Source organism: Oncorhynchus tshawytscha, linkage group LG31 (assembly GCF_018296145.1).
Source record: "Oncorhynchus tshawytscha isolate Ot180627B linkage group LG31, Otsh_v2.0, whole genome shotgun sequence".
Lineage (NCBI taxonomy): Eukaryota > Metazoa > Chordata > Actinopteri > Salmoniformes > Salmonidae > Oncorhynchus > Oncorhynchus tshawytscha.
The window spans coordinates 9,004,779-9,025,609 of record NC_056459.1 but is presented as its reverse complement, the minus strand read 5'-3'; the positions used below and the strand labels follow the sequence as shown (position 1 = coordinate 9,025,609).

Sequence of the window (20,831 nt, the reverse complement as noted above, 5' to 3'; positions counted from 1 at the left end):
TATTTTCCCTGACACCCAAAAGTACTGGTTGCATTTTGAATACTTGAATGATTAGCAGGACAGGAAAATGGTCAAATTCACGCACTTATCAAGAGAACGTCCCTGGTCATCCCTACTGCCTCTGATCTGGCGAACTCACTAATCATACATGCTTCATTTGTAAATGATGTCTGAGTGTTGGTGTACCCCTAGCTCTCCGTAAATTTTAAAAACAAGAAAATGGTGCCATCTGGTTTGCTTAATATAAAGAATTTGAAATTATTTATACTTTTACTTTTGATACTTAAGTATATTTTAACAATTACATTTATTACCAAATACTTTTAGACTTTTACTCAAGTAGTATTTCACTAGGGGACTTTCAATTTTCTATTAAAGATAACTTTACTTTTACTCAAGTATGACAATTGGGCACTTTTTCCACCACTGGATATGACATCATCTTCCTGCAACCGAAAGCTTCCATTAACCTAATCCAACCCATTCCTCCACTTCCCCAAACAAACACTTAATTCACAACACAACACTTTCTCTCAAACCATACACAACAAAAGTCTAACTCCACTCCTATTTCGAACACAAGAGCTCTCTGGATTAGTGTGACGAAGTGGCAGCATTATTATCCTCTACATAATAAATATGACAAATACTATAAAAAATATACACCTAAGGATCAGACATGTACTGGGGAGAGAGAAAGAGAGAGACCCCACTGGGCACACACGGTTTGAATCAAAGTTGTTTTTCACGTCATTTCAATGAAATTACATTGAACCAACGTGTAATAGACGTTGAATTTACATCTGTGCCCAGTGGGACAAAGAGGGGAGAGACGAAGAGTGGTTGTGAAACACAGTATGAAATTTGAGAAGAAAGAGAAAACGATACAGAGATGCAGTGAGAGTGAGTTTGTGTGTGTCTGTTTTAGGTGTCACTCTCGAAGGTGTGCAGGTAGGTCTTGAGGGAGAGGGTCTGGGTGTAGTTCAGGGTGGTGGAGCGGTACATGTCCAGCCCTGTGAGGATCTCCACGTCTCTGACCCGCGCTGTGTGCAGCTTCAGCAGCTCCTCCACCCACTGCGACTCGTCCTCTGAGCTCTGCAGGACCACCACAAGACGAGGTGAACATATTTTGTATGTGTTACATATAAATCATATGTAATTTGGGCATTATCAGCTGGCTCATTCAATCTCTGTATTATTTATAGAAAGCATTTCAAAAGACTACACACAGCGTTACAAGGTCATCAATATTGATAGAGCGGAAATTACAATGACTTTACCAGAAAAAAACAGAGCTGCATTCATAGGAGACCCGCTATATGACTGTCACAAGTAGGGCTGTTGCAGTGACGGTATTATCACCACACCGGCGGGTCACGAGTCATGAAGGCAGTCAAATTCCACATGACCGTTTAGTCATGGTTTTTAGTCTTCTCCAAACTCTGATGCTGCTGCTGGTCATTAGTAGCCTACTAAACTTGCTATCTGTCTGGTACTCAGCATTCTATTGTCCCTGTAATCACTCAAACACTTCATGGGAGCCCATGAGCTCATGTTGTGCAACTTTTCTATAGGCTATACAATTGCGGGAGAAAACAGAGTGATGCCCTCAAAATAAAAAAGGAGGATCTCATCAGCAGTCTATAGGCTAGGCCTACTCTATTTATTTCTCAACTTTCCTAATATTAAGCACATTACTTATATTTACAACAGGAGTATAGCCTACCTGATTGGCATGAAAATAAACCACAGGGAAAAGCGTCCTTTTGACTATTTAAGTGCATATTTTAAATAAAAGATTTGCCGCTGCCCCTGTTTTGATACAGGTGCAAGATAATGGTCCATTCTAAATCAATACAAATGTCACACATATATATTATTTAGTATATGTAAAGACAGGATTAAATCAAGAATAGTCTGATTGGTGACAATATTAGCCTATCACTTGTGAATCATGCCCAGCATAAGAAACAATGGCCTTTTTTGAAAACATTTTTCCTATCATAGTGGTAGTCTACACCTCATGTAGCCCAGCCCATAGGCCTATATGATGTAATAAGATTAGTAGCACAACTAAAGTGGCCAAATAACTTCTTAAAATTAAGCACATGAATCCGCTTTACAAGGGGTGTAGAGCCTAACTGGCATATATAAGCAGTACGTGAGTTTCAAGTTTGGAGAAGATACATTTCACCATAAAAACCTTTATAATAAAAGAATTACATGCATATTTTCATTTGCAGTCACTTTTGATAATGGTGTTTTCCGCTAATGGAACATTCACGCTTACAGCCTACTACCATGTGCACATTGCTGCGCTTAGAATGTGAAAAAAATAGCCTAATAGTTTACCAACATTTTACACTACACTTTCTGATCTGTTGCTTCAGCCACATTGCACAAAACGGTTTTTTGATGCTAGTGGTTGTATTAATTTGGGATCTATCACATTCCACAACTGTCCCAGACTATGTTTGGAACATTAATTTCTCACACAGAATAGAATAGGTTGACTTTTGTACTAGGGGGCATAGTAGATTGACATAGGCTAGTGCTTTTGCTGTTCGTTAGGCCTACTCATCTTGTTGGTAAATGTGGACAGTTCTTCCAATATCTTCAATATGCACCTTGGAATTGGATAAGGACGTGCGCAGTTGCGTCCCAGATGTGTCTGTCTTCACTTGTAGCCTGTGAGAAAGACCCGTTCACGTGATGAGAGCAATGCGAGTGAAAGACGCTTCGGATTGCGCAGCACACTCAGGGAGAAGGGCACAATGCAGCACCACTGACATCGTGGGATGAGTGGTCATGGTCATGTAGCCTCAGACGAGCAATTACAGTAAGTTCAGTAAAAGTTACAGACCGATAAGTGGTCATGGTCATGTAGCCTCAGACGAGCAATTACAGTAAGTTCAGTACCTAATCCATCAATTACAGTAAGTATAAAAAATATAAAGGATGATTATTCTTCCGATACACACTGGCAAATGGATGGATTAGGTATTGTCAACAGGGTTGTTGTCTCTAGTGTGTGTGGGCTGGTTAACACTGGGATACAGTGATTAAAGTTAACGGTATAACTAATACAATAATTGGCTTATGGAAGCACTTCTCTGAGAGAAAGGTATATTATATATTTCTATATAAGCTATTTATGCTATATTTTATATTATTGATCCTAATGATATAGACCTAGGTGTAAAACAGCTGAGGTGATAGAGCAATGACCCTGGAATAAAAAACAATGTGTAGGGTGGAGAGAGGTTTGGTTTTACAGGTTTACTCACTCCGGATTGTCAGTACTGCATGTGTTCTTGGCTGTCGTGCCGTGGCTGTGTCGGAATCCATTGTGAGTTTGAACTTGAGTATGCCTTCCCATTAGAGAGTGCCCGGTGTTGGCTTGCAGTTGCCTCTGGCACAGCCATTGTATGATACAACAGGATATAAGTTCATGCCTAAGACACATTTTTACTGGCAGTCATTAGTGGCCGTTAGAATCTACGTTCCTTGTTCCTTTTACTGTCGGAATATAACATGATATAATGAAGACTCCATGAAATATGTCTTGCATGTAATGGACATAAAAAAGGACTGGTCTTGCGATATATTTATGTTTTCTGTTTTTACATATTTTTATTTTACGAACAACTGTATCCAATGAACTGAGCAGGCTAGGCGGACATGCTTATAGCCTGCTGGGACTTTCAAATATGAGCATTCATGTATATAGATTATAACTTCTCATTTCCGACTAATTGAAAATGTTTTATTTTATTTTTATAAAGTATCGCCCTATCTTAAACAAGCCATACAAAGCTGGTTACAATTTCAGTTTTATCCTCCAGAAAAGAAAGAACAAATATTACAACAAATGCTACGGTTAAACTCAAATATATTGATTAATAAAAAAAATCTTTATGGAAGAAATGTTTAAAAATGATATTTATTAATGATATTATGAATAGAAATGGAGGAGTTATGTCACATGCAGCTATTGAAAATATATGGGAATTTCTGCTCAATCCAAACTTACAACCAACTGATTGCAGCACTACCACAAAAATGGAGGAGGCAAGTGGAAAAGGCAGAAGGAAGGGAACTTGTTTGCCTGCCATATATTAAAGATACAAATTGGCTGAAAGGAACTGGCATAAATAGAAAAATATACCAGAAATGTTGACAGCTGCGCCATACAGGTTGCAAAGTAAATGGGCGGAGATTTTTGATGTACCAATTCCATGTCACGTGGTTTATGAACTGGTACAAAAAAAATACACTTGACTCAACAATTCGTTTTTCTATTTAAATTATTCTATCAAATTCTTGCCACCAACAGAATGCAATATATATGGGGCATACAACAATCTCAAGTTTGTAGATTTTGTTGCGAAGAGACAGACTCAATAGATCACTTATTCTGGTATTGCCCCTATTTAGTTTGTTTCTGGTCACAGATTCAGAAATGGTTAAAAAATCACAACATCACAACAAAATGAACCTTACAAATAGCAGTGTTGGGCGATCTGGAAAGCCATAGCAAGTCAATAAATAATATAATAATACCCGTAAGAAAGGTTTTCATCTTTAGCTCACAATCTGTGGATAATATACGATTAGAAAGATGTTGTCAAACATCACAACACAATTGAAAAATATATGGCACATGGAAACCAAACAAGGGCGGTCTATGGTGGTAGGTGGAATGGGCTGAGAGTGGCTGAGGGTTGGGATTAAAGACTACACAACTTTAAGAGATACAGCCTCAAGAGTACACAATGAAAGGTCATTACCATTATCATCATGAGACCAGAGGGTCATAGTGAACAAGTTATATTTACCATAGCACTCCATTTTGAAATCCACGTCTGTATTGTGAAATTTGAACTGACACAGAAGGCTGCAATACATGCCATCTTCTGCCGACAATGAAAAGAGGTTGTATTCTGACTTGAGATCTCTGTGCCCTTATCTCCAACTTTTGTGGAAGTGTCCCATTGAGATCAATGTAAGATTAATGCAAAGGTCAGAGTTGTGTGCGCTTATCTCGGCCCTTGAATCAGGCATTTATGAGTTAGTGCAGCAAAACGTTAGTGGGAAGAGTGACCTATATTCATTCTAATGGCCACTCCAATAATTTAGTAGTGCAATAGAAGTCCGGAAATACAAAAGTGTGGTAAAGGCTGTTAGATGCAAAGTTGACTGAATGACTGTGCATGGGAATGGACTAAGTACTTCCTCTGTCTACACCATTTAACTGTTCCCTTGAAATGATAAAATAATGTCATGCCAGCAATTTTTCTAAGACTGATGAACAATTCATGAGCAACAAAGTACCATGTGGTGCCAATAATTTGTCAAGGGAATAACGTCAATCGAATTAGTTTTGCCATGTAATTTCTAGGTAAATACCTTGTAATGGTGTGTGGTGAAATACAAACATATTCAGAAATTGTTTTTGGGATTCTATTTCTATGGGTTCTGTATTCTAGATCTGTGGTTTATGACAATTTCTTGAGTAGGCTTCTTCAAGCAAAGAGACAGCCATAGACATAGTGCCCCCATGTGGTGAGAGAATTACCTTGCAGCTCTCGTCGTTGTCTGAGCGGTGGGGTAGGAGGAAGGAGAAGACATTGAGGGGGCCGTCACACACCCCGGCCGTCTGGTTGACATCCTGACAGCTGGTGATCACTACATAGTAGTGTGTAGGGACTGGAGCCGAGACTGCGGCGTATCTGGGGGTCATATGTGGGCCACAGTCATAAGTAGTCACGTTACTGAAGATACAGGCAAGCACACATACGCGCACACACACACATGGAAGGGTGGCAGGTAGCCTAGCTGTTAAGAGCGTTGGGTCAGTAACCGAAAGGTTGCTGGTTCAATTCCCTGAGTCAGCAAGGTGGAAAAATCTGCCGTTCATGAACAAAGCAATTAACCCGCAACAGGAACTGCTGAAGTGTTCATTTAGGCAGCCCTTTGCAACTCTCTGATTCAACGGGAGACACATTTCGATTGAATGCACTGAGTTGTGCAACTGACTAGGTATTACCCTTTTCTTTTGCACAGAAAGACACACTATTGCAGACACAAAAACAAACATGATCAGAGTAACCTGACCTGGTAGGTCTTAGTTTTTTTTATAGCTTTGCTACCATTTTCACAAATATGTGGTGAATTTTCTAAATCTTAGAACAAAACTCCAAATTGGTAACACTTGTAACACAGCCAGTTTTACATCCAACACTTTTTTTTTTATTGTGCATTAATTTTGTTTGTAGACATCTTTCACCACACATCCATTGATCCAAAATGTTTACTGTGAAATATAATGAGTACATTGGTTTAATCACAAAAACATAACGATATCTTTGCAATTGAGTAATTTGAACAAACTTAATCCAATAGAAAAACATGTAAGATACATGTTCCAAAATTGTCCTTTAAATGCAGTATGCTACAGTACTGTAAACTACAGTACATTACACTGTTTTCACATTAGGCAGTATACTTGCACTACCCATAAACATGTACTGATCATCAAATGTCCATAATTTCTATCCCATGTGTGATCAAAGGTGTGGTCATTGAAGACATCTTTCACAATGTAATGAATTGAAATAAATGAAAGAAAAAAAACATAATATTTAGCAGCACTAGTTTGCATCAAGCCTGTCTGGAGTATTTGGGCATAAGTTGTCATCGAAATCACAGTAAATATCGTCATTGTTCATGCAGCTGCGGAAAAACCTGGTGAATCCAAGCCTGACATACTGTAGGTCTGGATTGAAATCATTGCATGCCTCATCCATGGCCTTCCACCTGTATTGTAATCGTGTATTGTATTTTACAGTATTGTATTGTACTTCTGTATTGTAGTGGTCCTGTATGTGGTTCAGTTCATAAGAGCATGGGTCAAGCAACTAGAGTTGTGTTTGATTCCCACTGTGGTCACATACCAAAATGTATGGACTGTTGTCACTTTGGATATAAGTGTGTGCTATATAAATGGCATATATTATGGTATTACAGTACTGTATAGGCAATGCAATTTTAGTAAAGCAGTGTGAACCCCCCCCATCATCAAAAAGATCCCAGCAACTTCATTTTGGATACAGTGCCTTCAGAAAGTATTCAAAACCCCTTGATTTATTACACATGTTGTTGTGTTTCAGCCTGAATTCAAAATCTATTAAATTAAAAAGATTCTACACACAATACCCAATGACAAAGTGAAAACATGTTTTTAGACATTTTTACAAATGTATTGAAAATGAAATACCAAAAATGCATGTTGAAGACTCTGGGCATAAGGCAAACAATTCTGTGATTTGATGAGACAAAAATGTAGCTCTTTGGCCTGAATGCAAATCGCTATGTCTGGAGAAAACCAGACGCAGCTCATCACCCGTCTAACACCATCCCTACCGTGAAGCATCATGCTATGGGGATGCTTTTCAGCAGAAGGGACTGCAAGACTGATAAGAATAGAGGGAACAATGAATGGAGACAAATACAGGCAAAGCCTTGATGTGAACCTGCTTCAGAGTGCAAACGACCTTAGACTGTTGCAAAGATTTAGGTCCCAACAGGACAATGACGCCAAGCAAACAGCCAAATCAATGCTGGAATGGCTTCAGAATGTGAAAGTCCTTGAAAGTCCAAACTCGTCCAAAGTCTAGACTTGAATCCCATTGAAAATCTTTGGAAAGACTTGAAGATTGTTGTTCACAGCCGCTCCCCATCTAACTTAACAGAGCTTGAGAAAATCTACAGGGAAGAAATCCTGATGTGCAAAGCTGATACAGACATATCCAAGATGACTCAAAGCTGTAATCGCCGCCCAAAGTTGCTTCTACAAAGTATGGACTCAGGGGTGTGAATAGTTATGCAAATAAGATATTTCTGTATTCCATTTTCAATAAATTTGCAAACATTTCTAAAAACATGTTTTCACTTTGTCATTATGAAATATTGTGTGTAGATGGGTGAACAAAAAATCTATTTAATCCATTTTGAATTCAGGCTGTAACACAATAAAATGTGGATTAAGTCAAGGGGTATGAATACTTTCTAAAGGCACTGTGCATGTTTAATGTATAGTGGATGCATTTCTGTCTTGTTTTGAATTTATTGGATTATTTCGTATTGGTATTGTATTGATATTGTATTACTCCACTTTAGGAGCTACAAACACAAGCATTTCGCTGCACCTGCTGTAGCGTCTGCTAATCTGTGTACCCGAACAATAAACTTTCAGATCATTTGATTTGTTACATACAGTACATTTCTGATCTTGATTTGTATTTTTGAATCAAAATATCATCATTATACTTTTTATGTTTCTACTTTACAGACATTTTCAAAATCTGTGCTAGACAAACCAGTTTACATGTAAAATGTCACACCCTGGTCTGTTTTACCTGTCTTTGTGATTGTCTCCACCCCCTCCAGGTGTCGCCCATCTTCCCCATTATCCCCTGTGTATTTATACCTGTGTTCTCTGTAATAGTACAATATATCAAAAGTAATGTGAGCTTTGAATTGTGACAGGTAATTACTTTATAAGAACATGTATTGCCATCTTAAAATGTATTTCTAGATGAAACAATGATCAAATTTGGTGAAAAGGTGACTGTATGATTTTGTGTGTTATACTTGTACTGTTCAGAGTTTTGAAACAACTGCTTTTTTAATTATAATTTTTTGTTTTGTACTAAGAGTTGTAAAAATGTACCACATATTTGTGAAAATTGCACCAAAGTGATAAAAAAAACTGTAAATAAACAGCATGCCAGTTACAATTTGCTTGAACCAGAATGAGGCTCTCTCCTCACTATATTGTTAATTAACTAAGGAATTACCATCTTCAGACAATCTGCAGATAATTGATGTCTGGAGCTCAGTAGTAAAAGTTTTCAAATCAGGGAGCCAGATGAAGGCTTGCTTACCAAAAAGAGATGTTAAAAAAGAGCCGTTTGTTCGCGAAAGACCCATCACTACTGGCTACACACGGAGTAATAGAAAAACGCCCGCGCCACACAAACAGGAAGGGGAAATATTGCTGGAAATTGATTAGCAAATATTGTGTTAGGTTTGGCTTTTAAGCCAATATGTCACGGCCGTCAAAAGAAGTGGACCAAAGCGCAGCGTGGTAAGCGTACATTTTCCTTTATTATGGAATGACGCCAACAAAACAAGAAACAAGATCAACAACCGTGAAGCTTACGAGGGCTAAGTGCCACTAACACAAGTCAACTTCTCACAAATAACAAAGGGGAAAAGGCTGCCTAAGTATGATTCCCAATCAGAGACAACGATAGACAGCTGTCCATGATTGAGAACCATACCCCGCCAAAACATATAACTAAAGAACATAGAATATAGAATGTCCACCCAAATCACACCCTGATCAAACCAAAATAGAGACATAAAAAGGCTCTCTCAGGTCAGGGCGTGACACAATAGTGGCCAACCAGGGGTGGGGTAATGTCAATGTTGCATTGGTTAGATAGTAGCAGGGAGCTTGCTATGTCTGATACTTGTCAGATTTGTTTATGACAGTTTGCAGTAGAACACGTGAAAATTGCATGTACCGTAATTTCCGGACTTATAAGCCACTACTTTATTTCCACGCGTTGAACCTCGCGGTTTATACAATGACGCGGCTAATTTATGGATTTTTCCCGCTTTCACAAGATTCATGCCGCCAAAAAACTGAGCACCGTCACATAATGTGACGTAAATCGAGCGCACTCAAACTTCCCATCATTCTGATTACGGTGGTTATTTTGTCACCCTCATATGCAGCTTTCAAGTTGAAGGCGATCGATCTGGCTTTTGGAAAAGGAAAAAGAGCTGCTGCACAGGAGCTTGGCCTTAATGAGTCGATGATAAGACGTTGGAAACAGCAGCGTGAGGAACTGACTCAGTGCAAAAAGACAACAAAAGCTTTCAGAGGGAAGAAAAGCAGATGGCCCAAAGTATTTGCAGCCACTCGACATCAGTGTAAATCGTGCATTTAAGGTGGCGCTCCGTGTTCAGTGGGAGGCTTGGATGACAAGTGGGGAGAAATCCTTCACTAAAACGGGCCGCATGCGAAGAGCAACTTATGGTCAAGTCTGCCAGTGGGTCCTGACAGTGTGGAGCATTGTCAAAAAATCCACTATCATCAACGGGTTTCGAAAGGCTGGACTGCTGCGTGTTGAAGAGGGCAGCATGAGCTCAGCGGGGAATTTGCCTCCGGATGAAAGTGAAGAGGCGACAATGAAAATGATCCAACATCGGATGAAGCAATTCTGAGGCTATTCAACTCCAACACCGAAGGAGATGACTTCAGTGGTTTCAGTGCACAGGAGGAGGAAGATAGTGACCAATGACTTTCTTGGTAGGCTACTGTTTACTGCTATTTTTTATTTTTTTTACAAGCTGTGTTTCGTTAAAGCATATTTATTTTTTTACAAGCCGTGTTTCGTTAAAGCCTATTTATTTTTGTTACAAGCCGTGTTTCGTTTAAAGGCTGTGTAAAGTTCATTTGTTTCAATGTACCGGTAGGCACCTGCGGCTTAGAGACATGTGTGGCTTATTTATGTACAAAATACATATTTTTTTATAATTCAGTGGGTGCGGCTTATATTCATGTGCGCTTAATAGTCCAGAAATTACGGTACTTTCATGATTGTTTGGTGGCTACTCATAGGTCTGCAAGCTACTGGTAGCTCGCAATCGACCTGTTGGAGACTCTTGATTAATTATGTATTTCGGGCTCCTGAGTGGCACAGTGGTCTGAGGCACTGCATCTCAGTGTTGCTACAGACCCTGGTTTGATTCCAGGCTGTATCACAACTGGCCGTGATTGGGAGTCCCATAGGGCAGTGCACAATTTGCTCCGCATCGTCCGGATTAGGGTTTGGCCGGGATACGCTGTCATTGTAAATAAGAATGTTATTAATTGACTTGCCTAGTTATGTAAAGGTTAAATAAAAATTATTTAAAAAACAAACAAATCAATCCAGATTACTCCATTGGAACAGCCATAACCATATGAACATAAAAATACAATAACACAAAACAAGATCTCCTTTCAGGCATCTTACAAACCTGAGTGAAAGGGCAACATCTTGACCTGTCACTAAGGCTGGGAATTGCCAGTGTCCTCACAACATGATATTATCACGATACTTAGGTGCCAATATTATCTGTATTGCAATTCTCACAATACTTTATGAACACTCACCCATAAAAGGATTGATTTCTGACCTCAGCAGTACCAACCTTAACTACGCCATTAGAGGAAAAACAGTAGAAATCGTGACAAATGCTCTCCAAAATCAACCATCGGGCGCAGGCCTTGTAAAGGGTCTCTCCAGTTTAGCCCTGATGTTTTGCCATCTGAGATTGGCATCGGTCCAATACTGCAGTGCCCAGCTGAAGCACGAGCAGGAAATGGTGGACAAAGGGACAGGTGGAGAGAACCGGGAAACTAATGACAAAAGCAGAAAAGGGAAATATTATGCTAGCTGTAGAACTACGGTTGAAAGCTGAACAATTAAATGTAATTGCAAAAACGTATGATGATGATCGAGCACAAACTCTTCAGCAAAATAGTCTTCTACAGGAACAAAATCGTCTTCTACAGGAACAACTCAATTTAGCCAAAACTAAATACGACGATGTCCAAGCCAAAACTAGATTAATCTGACGAGTTATCTACAAACAGGAGCGCGCGACTTGATAACATGCATGCAGTTTGGTTGAACGTTACTCAAAGTAACAATGTTCTACTCCAAATGCTGCAGACCAAAGACGATCAGTTAATGAACACAATGACTAAGTTGGATGACAAATCAGCATAACTCATTAAAGTCGCTGACCAAATGAATGATGAGAGAACTCAGGTGATGAAAATGGAAATATTGATTTCTAAGGAAGTGGGGGAAATCTCATCACTGAATCTCTCGCTACTTACTCAAGACCTCTATCTACAAACAATGACAGATAAGTATGAGACCGATGTCCAAAATCTGCAATGAAGCAGAATACCACCCTTAGGTACCATCTTGAGGAATTCCAGAATGGTCACACACTACAGCTTGACTACCCAACCAAGCAACCGGAGCCCAGTACTCAAAGGAGTGAAGACCATAGAAGGTTTCAGACTGTACCTCCCTCATGTGTCCCCCAGTCTTCTCCTCTTGGCCATTCGGCACTGAGTAATATGGCGCCTCTTTGCCAACAAAGCCAAAGCTTGGCTTCTCCTCTTTTTTCATCCCCACAGGATGAAGCCAACCCTCTTCTCCCACTTGGCACGAAATGCCTTGACAAACTCGTCCAAAATTTTCCCACCTCGTTCCAGGTCAGCCAAACGACACAGAGAAATTCCTAGCTGACATAGAGGACGCATTGGATGGCTACCCGAATGCTACGGGTTATAACAGGCTTTACCAGTTGAAGCGAACGTTGAATAGACACGTGACGAAGTTCATTAGTCTACAACAGCAACAAATGCTAGATGACTACGCTAAACTTGCCACAGCTTTGAAATTAGAATTCAGTGGTTCTGCGACTCACAAACACAATAGCTCACTGGCTAACACTGTCAAATAAGCTCGGAATGAACACCCACAAGCTTACTATCATAGGCTTCATTCAGTTTACTTTGGCCTACTCACTGAAACAGGAATGGAAGAGCTGTTACCATTCAAACAAACGCAACGCTAAGAGCCCTGACCAGGAGCACTAAATCCAGTTAGAGGGTAAATTATCAGGTAATGACGCACAACAACGGTTTCTACCATGAAACCACGACTCCAATAACCACCGCGGTCGAAATAACTGTACAGTACGTCGCCATCGAAATGACTACCATTACAATCGACCTTTTCGGTACGTAACTGCACCCAACCCACACAAAGTAACAAAGGTTTAAAGGACAATCAAAACATAGACCAATGTCCTCTAGAAGTTCCGCTACGTGAAGAACTAAAGTGAGAAAATTTGGAGAAAAGGGTGAAAGATAAGTCACAAGGACTAGACGGGGAATTTCCAGACACCAGGTCCGCAGGAATTAACACCCTTAGCAAGGACGTTAAAAATCGAATTTCTCCCGCTCTCACGTGAGACCCTATCCAGGGCCTGCTCGCTCAAGAAACAACCCACAGGCTTTGTCTATAGACTGATACAAAGGCTGCAAAGAAAAAGGTCTAAAGCTTCGCTAAAGCCAAGCCCACTCAAAATCCAAAAAATCGATCTCCTTTCACCTTGAACTAAAATGGCAAATCATGTCGTTGCAGACGACCACTCCACTTTGTGGGGAATATGTCCACTAAAAGCCACTCTAAACGGCCATACGTGGAAACAGTCCTGGAGGACTGCTTAACTTGTCATGTGCTAATTGATTCGGACACGACAATATCGCTCATCTCTCAAACATTGTTCAATGATCTCAAAATGGCTTGGAAGTCAACTAAACATGGTTTTAAAAGCGTAACGATGCGACACTACACTTCGAGGTTTCACTCAGACTACCTCGCCTCTCACATTGAGAATCATGCTGAAACTACACTTCTACGACGTATTGCTTGTTCGCTTGTATGTGACCATCCTCAAATCTGAACCCTGCTACTAGGAGCTGACTTGATGGAAAACCAACCATGGTCACAGTATCTTCTCCACTGCAATGCAGTCATCCACGAGGGGTGTCTGTCGAAAGCACCCCTTGGGAAAAAGACCTCGAAACCTCTTGGTGCAGAATCCGATCCAAGTGGATATTACGATAGCTCAACACATTCAAATAGCAAACCTGATTGACCATTCTTTTCATGATTTTGAGCCAGCAGTCTCTGTGAATAAGCAACTTCCCTTCTCCTTGAAGTCATGCAATACTGTGGTTGAGATTAACTTCTCTTGCCCTACGGACACTTCCGCAAGCACTGCGGCCGTCTCAGTGTCTCACCACACTGTCTACCAAGAGAGTTCTCATCTACAGTGGGGCAAAAAAGTATTTAGTCAGCCACCAATTGTGCAACTTCTCCCACTTAAAAAGATGAGGCCTGTAATTTTCATCATAGGTACACTTCAACTATGACAGACAAAATGAGAAAAAAAATCCAGAAAATCATATTGTAGGATTTTTAATGAATTTATTTGCAAATTATGGAAACACACATTACTGTGTCTTTGGTTGTGTACAGTCGTGGCCAAAAGTTTTGAGAATTTCACAAATATGAATATCTACAAAGTTTACTGCATCAGTATCTGTAGATATTTTTGTCAGATGTTACTATGGAATACTGAAGTATAATTACAAGCATTTCATAAGTGTCAAAGGCTTTTATTGACAATTATATGAAGTTGATGCAAAGAGTCGATATTTGCAGTGTTGACCCTTCTTTTTCAAGACCTCTGCAATCCGCCCTAGCATGCTGTCAATTAACTTCTGGGCCACATCCTGACTGATGGCAGCCCATTCTTACATAATCAAGAATCAAGTTTGTCAGAATTTGAGGGTTTTTGTTTGTCCACCCTCCTCTTGAGGATTGACCACAAGTTCTCAATGGGATTAAGGTCTGGGGAGTTTCCTGGTTATGGAACCAGAATATCTATGTTTTGTTCCCCGAGCCACTTAGTTATCACTTTTGCCTTATGGCATGGTGCTCCATGCTGGAAAAGGTATTGTTTGTCACCAAACTGTTCCTGGATGATTTGGAGAAGTTGCTCTCAGAGGATGTGTTGGTACCATTCTTTATTCATGGCTGTGTTCTTAGGCAAAATAGTGAGTGAGCCCACTCCCCTTGGCTGTGAAGCAACCCCACACATGAATGGTCTGGGGATGCTTTACTGTTGGCATGACACCTTGTCTCACCTTGTCTTCTTCGGACAAGCTTTTTTCCGGATGCTCCAAACAATCGGAAAGGGGATTCATCAGAGATAATGACTTTACCCCAGTCCTCAGCAGTCCAATCCCTATACCTTTTGCAGAATATCAGTCTGTCCCTGATGTTTTTCCTGGAGAGAAGTGGCTTCTTTGCTGCCCTTCTTGACACCAGGCATCCTCCAAAACTCTTCGCCTCACTGTGTGTGCAGATGCACACACACCTGCCTGTTGCCATTCCTGAGCAAGCTCTGTACTAGTGGTGTCCTGATCCCGCAGCTGAATCAACTTTAGGAGACCGTCCTGGCGCTTACTGGACTTTCTTGGGCGCCCTGAAGCCTTCTTCACAACAATTGAACCGCTTTCCTTGAAGTTCTTGATGATCCGATAAATGGTTGATTTAGGTGCAATCTTACTGGCAGCAATATCCTTGCCTGTGAAGCCCTTTTTGTACAAAGCAATGATGACAGCACGTGTATCCTTGCAGGTAACCATGGATGACAGAGGAAGAACAATAATTCCAAGCACCACCCTCCTTTTGAAGCTTCCAGTCTGTTACCCGAACTCAATCAGCATGACAGAGTGATCTCCAGCCTTGTCCTCGTCAACACTAACACCTGTGTTAATGACAGAATCACTGACATGATGTCAGCTGGTCCTTTTGTGGCAGGGCTGAAATGCAGTGGAAATGTTTTTTTGGGGATTCAGTTAATTTACATGGCAAAGAGGGACTTTGCAATTAATTGCAATTCATCTGATCACTCTTCATAACATTCTGGATTATATGCAAATTGCCATCATGTCACGCCCTGACCTAAGAGAGCCTGTTTATTTCTCTATTTGGTTAGGTCAGGGTGTGATTTGGGTGAGCATTCTAGTTTTCTATTTCTTTGTTGGCCGGGTATGGTTCCCAATCAGAGGCAGCTGTCTATCGTTGTCTCTGATTGGGAATCATACTTGGGCAGCCTGTTTTCCACCTGAGTTTGTGGGATCTTGTTTGTGTGTAGTTGCTTTCTGCACTGCATATAGCTTTACGTTCGTTTTATATTTTGTTGTTTTTTCATTTAAAATAAAAGTATAATGTACGCCAACCACGCTGCACCTTGGTCTCCTAACAACGGATGTAACACGTCATACAAACTGAGGCATCAGACTTTGTGAAAATGTATATTTGTGTCATTCTCAAAATGTTTGGCCACGACTGTACACTTCTCAATTTTGGGGTTTGCTTCTGAGTGTTGTATAAAATATATGATAAAATAAGAAACTATTTGTGAGAAGATGATGTTAGCCTTCTAAATGAGAGTATGGTTTTTTATATAAAGTTATAACTAGTCAGTGACCACACCCGTGAGCACAGACATTTACATCAGCATCATGGAACAGCATCATTTCTACTCCAGAATAAAATGGCTTGTGACAAAATGTACATTTAGTCAAGATAACAGGGTCCCCACGTTGAAATGGCTACTACTTTAGACCAAAACGACGGGTGATGCTGGTGTGTGAAGTGGTTTAAACTACAACTCTACAAAAGCACAAGACCGGAGAACATGGAGATCATCCCCACGCTGAAATGGTGAAGAAATCTACAAACTAAAGACCGATTATTCAGGCTGCAGCTGTTTAAATACTTTAGTCTGGTAAATGCATCCGATTTAAGAACATTTTCGAATGGTATTCTGACGTATCCTCTCTAACAACCTACAACCACAAAAGATCTTGGGACTTCTGGGGACCAGAGACTCTCTGATGAACTATTATCTAGCAGATGGACCGGCGATCACAGAAAGGGACAACAAAGGCATACACTCGCAAATATGTAAATGGCTATTTATTTTCTAATGAGCGGCTGTTTATGTTCAAAGTATTAGCATTTACATGAGTGTAGTTATGAACTGTAATACAGTGGGTCCACTCTGAGTTTCACACTCTTGAGCTGTCCCCACCCTTTTCCTTTGTCTACCAAGCCGTCATATCAGTTTCGTCCACTAGGGACTTTTCCTTGTGTCATGTTAGTACCCATTGTATAACTAATTGTGTGTGTGTTTATGTAATTTTGGGATTGATTAGTTAGTTAGTAAATAAATAATAAAGCCAATTTGTATATCGCCGATTCATGATTTGATGCTAGGGTTCGTGCAAATATCCAAGGGTTCAGAAATGTTTGCTTTTGCAGGGCGATGTTCAGAAATTAGCCTGATGAGGTAACAATACATTAATAGAAGACTAATTGATAAGATAATAAAATATCTGAAGCGTTATATTCGGGAAAAAAAAAAAAAAATTTCCCGTGGTGCCCCAACTTCCTAGTTAATTACTATTCCGTGATTCATTGAATTATGGAATAATTACACATAGTGAATTGATTTGATAATATTACAGTCTTCACATTTAATGACAGAAAATGCTACAACACACCAATAATAAGGAGACTTGCTTAGGCCAAGAAACACGAGCAATGGACATTGGACCGGTGGAAATCTGTGCTTTGGTCAAAATTTGAGATTTTTAGTTCCAACCGCCATGTCTTTGTGAGATGCAGAGTAGATGAACGGATGATCTCCGCATGTGTGGTTCCCACCATGAAGCATGGAGGAGGAGTTGTGACGGTGTGGGGTTGCTTTGCTGATGACACTGTCAGTTATTTATTTAGAATTCAAGGCATACTTAACCAGCATGGCTACCACAGCATTACACCATCCCATCTGGTTATCACTTAGTGGGACTATCATATGTTTTTCAACAGGAAAATGACCCAACACACTGTGTAAGGGCCATTTCACCAAGAAGGAGAGTGATGACATCAGATGACCTGGCCACCACAATCACCCGACCTCAACCCAATTGAGATGGTTTGGGATGATTTGGTTGAGAGAATGCCAAGAGTGTGCAAAGCTGTCATCAAGGGAAAGGGTGACTTTATTAAATATTTGTATTTATTTAACCAGGCAAGTCAGTTAAGAACAAATTCTTATTTACAATGACAGCCTAGGAAAAGTGGGCTGATTACCTTGTTCAGGGGTAGAACGACAGATTTTTACCTTGTCAGCTCAGGGACTCGATCTAGCAACCTTTCGGTTACTGGTCCAATGCTCTAACCACTAGGCTACCTGCCACCCCAAATACTTTGAAGAATTTTAACACTATTCTATATTTGTTATTTTATAGTTACTATTTCTAAAATGTAGAAATGGTAAAAATAAAGAAAAACCCTTGAATGAGTAGGTGTGTCCAAACATTTGACTGGTACTGTTAATAAAGTGTAATTTTGGGATGTAAACTCAAAATTGAATACATTTCAACTCTATATCTGACATGGTACAGGTGTCTTCTTTTTTTAAGCCCATAGCCATGTGTGTGAGGTGTATACTTTTGTTTCAAAGAATCACTCTGTGTGACCCTGATTTAGCTCACTGCAGTAAAGTGAATCTACTGTAGATGTTTGACTGCCGACATTTTTCATGGGATTCAACATGTAAAATCGGTATGCACTCGGTTCGCAAATTACGTTCAGAGGTGCTAAGTGCTCTCAGCCAGCAAACGCTATTGTTCTGAGCTCTTACTCTTTGATCTTCACGGTGGTGTCCCGGAGGCCATCATAGTTGTTGTCAAAGATGGGACCGGTGACCACATTGATGCCGTTATTCTCCTCTGCGTAGCGCTTGAGAAGAGTCCCCTGGAGGTAGCTCCATATTTCTGCAGAGTTGAAGGGAAAAGAGAACAAGGTACAAGCAAATGTGGTTTTGTTTTGGTACAGCAAAACAAATAACCAAAACAAATGCTTTCTAACATTGTCTGTAAAACACCTGTTGCATGAATGCATTTGGGACGTTATAAGGACTCATGAACTGAAATTAATTCTTATAGCCAGCCTTGAAAAATACTCTAGACTGCATCTGAGTATAGCGTTTTGTGAATACATGTTATTAATGTGGTCTTACACCATTTAAATTATAGCAGGGCATCTTGTAAGCATTTCAAAAGCAAATGTCTGGTTTAATTTTGATGCACATTCCTTCAAGAAGAAGTAAAAGTCATGCCCTGCTCGAAAAGTCCCCAGACAAGGGAACTGCTCTTCACATCCATCTCTACAATCATTCACCACACCAGGCTTCACTGAGGCTCTCTCTTTGTGTGTGTGTGTGTGTGTGTGTGTGTGATTGTGTGTGTGTGTGTGCGTGTGCGTGTGCAAGCCCGTGTGTGTGTGCGCGTGAGTGCGCGTGTGAGTGAGTGAGCGCGTGGGTGGGTACTGGACGTCTCTCTCCAGTGAGAGGACAATGGGTGTCAGCCTGTCCCTTCTCTCCCAGACCTGAGGTCATCAGACTAGCCTCCCTCCTCACTCCCCCTCCTACCTCTCCCTCCACACATTAGCATGGCCAGTCCAAGCAAAGATACAGCACAACACACAGAGGGCCACATGTACTATATACTATGTGATTGGTAACTGTAATAGCTTTGGAGGGAAGCATCTACCAGAGAAAAACAAATATTGAGCAACAAGGATCTCCTTAGAGAACCGATAACAACAACCTGCTTAACAAAACACAGTGGTAGATTTATAAAGCATTTGAACCTGCATTTTCAAATGGGTTGGAAATATACAAATAAAAATGTAATATGTAAATATAAATAAATGAATACTCACTTTTAAATGCAGGGTACATGGGAACGGTGTTTGTGATCAGTGATGCATCATATTTTGATTCAGGAGACAGGGCCAGCTCTAGCATAAAACATGTAAATATATACTTTAATTTACCTCCCATTTAGGCCTGGAAAAAAAGCCTGCACACCCCCAAGACCAGGGTCATCTTCATTAGGTACCAAACTGAGTGAAATGGGAGATACTGTCTGAACTTGTCCAATAATATAAGTTTGTTTTTATTATGCATTGCAAAACGTTTTGCTTCAGTGTGCCTTAATGAACATGACCCAGGGTGGACTAGTGTGCAACTCACCTGGTGGATAGAGGAAGCCATAGGAGACGTCTGTATCCTGGCTGTAGGTGGTGCAGGCCTGGCTGTGTTCAGGAGGAACCCGCAAGTCTGCTCTCACACACTCACTCACTGGCTCAGGGAGGGGTGTGACTTCTTCCTGGAAGGGAACATGTTGTCATTGGTAACACATTGTGAAATCCCATCGAAAAATGAGATAGAAATGGCAAACACCCATTGTTTACAAACACCCAATACAGTGTTTCTGTATGTGATTGGGGCCATGTCATTAGTTGATTTGTGTGCTGTATCGTTTCTAAATCTGTATAGGGTTCTGTTAGGTTAGTGTTACGCAAGTCCCTATCCAGGCTCTCTCCCTCCAATAAATCAACCAGGCTCATTCTAATACAAAATGCAATTAACCAGTTGAGTCAAAGACCAAAATTACATTTATGATCTCCTAACAGGACTACTAATTGTTTTCATGCATGCTACTCACTGCACCCATTCAAGTAAACAGATACATTTCAAAAGAGCTTTGGAAAGATATGACCTAATACAATGTTTCCAAAATGGTGGCTCCAGACATACTGGTAGGTCCCTGACCAAAGACTGGGCTGGGGCTATAACAATTTTTTTGTGTGTCTATTCTATGGGTAACAAGAAAACTAGAATAGCCTTATGTGGGTCACAAGTTTTAAAAAACATTCGGAAACCACTAATCAACTAATCAACATGACAGAGGTCTGAGGACAAACTCTCAAATCATATGGATCGAGTCATTAAATTACTTGAGGTCAGTTTCATTTGTTGTGTTCCATGTGATGAATACCCTACTTGTTTGGGCACTGTGAATGACGTCCATAGGGGCATGGAGAGCTCCTGGCTGTATCCACTGATGAAATCACTATGGAGGAGGAGGCTGTACGTCGTTTGGAAAATAACCGCTGGTCGACCGAAGGGGAGGTGTGTGGCTTCTGTGAAAACACCAGTTAATCAAGCAAGGAGGGCAGTAGTAAACCTGG

The 20,831-nt window shown here is 40.4% G+C and overlaps 1 protein-coding gene across 2 annotated transcripts in view; it reads right to left on the bottom strand.

Moving 5' to 3' along the window:
* Positions 1-251: 251 nt before the first annotated feature.
* Positions 252-20,831, bottom strand: part of LOC112229779 (ectonucleotide pyrophosphatase/phosphodiesterase family member 2) — a 35,787-nt gene continuing 15,207 nt past the window's right edge. For both annotated transcript variants that reach the window (XM_024395813.2, XM_024395814.2), the window contains 6 exons: positions 20,644-20,783; positions 19,831-19,966; positions 19,518-19,595; positions 18,436-18,568; positions 5,579-5,732; positions 252-1,095 (listed from right to left, as the gene is read on the bottom strand). In XM_024395813.2, coding sequence (XP_024251581.1) covers positions 925-1,095; positions 5,579-5,732; positions 18,436-18,568; positions 19,518-19,595; positions 19,831-19,966; positions 20,644-20,783 — 812 coding nt within the window. In that variant the 3' untranslated portion in view covers positions 252-924. The remainder of the gene's footprint in view (positions 1,096-5,578; positions 5,733-18,435; positions 18,569-19,517; positions 19,596-19,830; positions 19,967-20,643; positions 20,784-20,831) is intronic.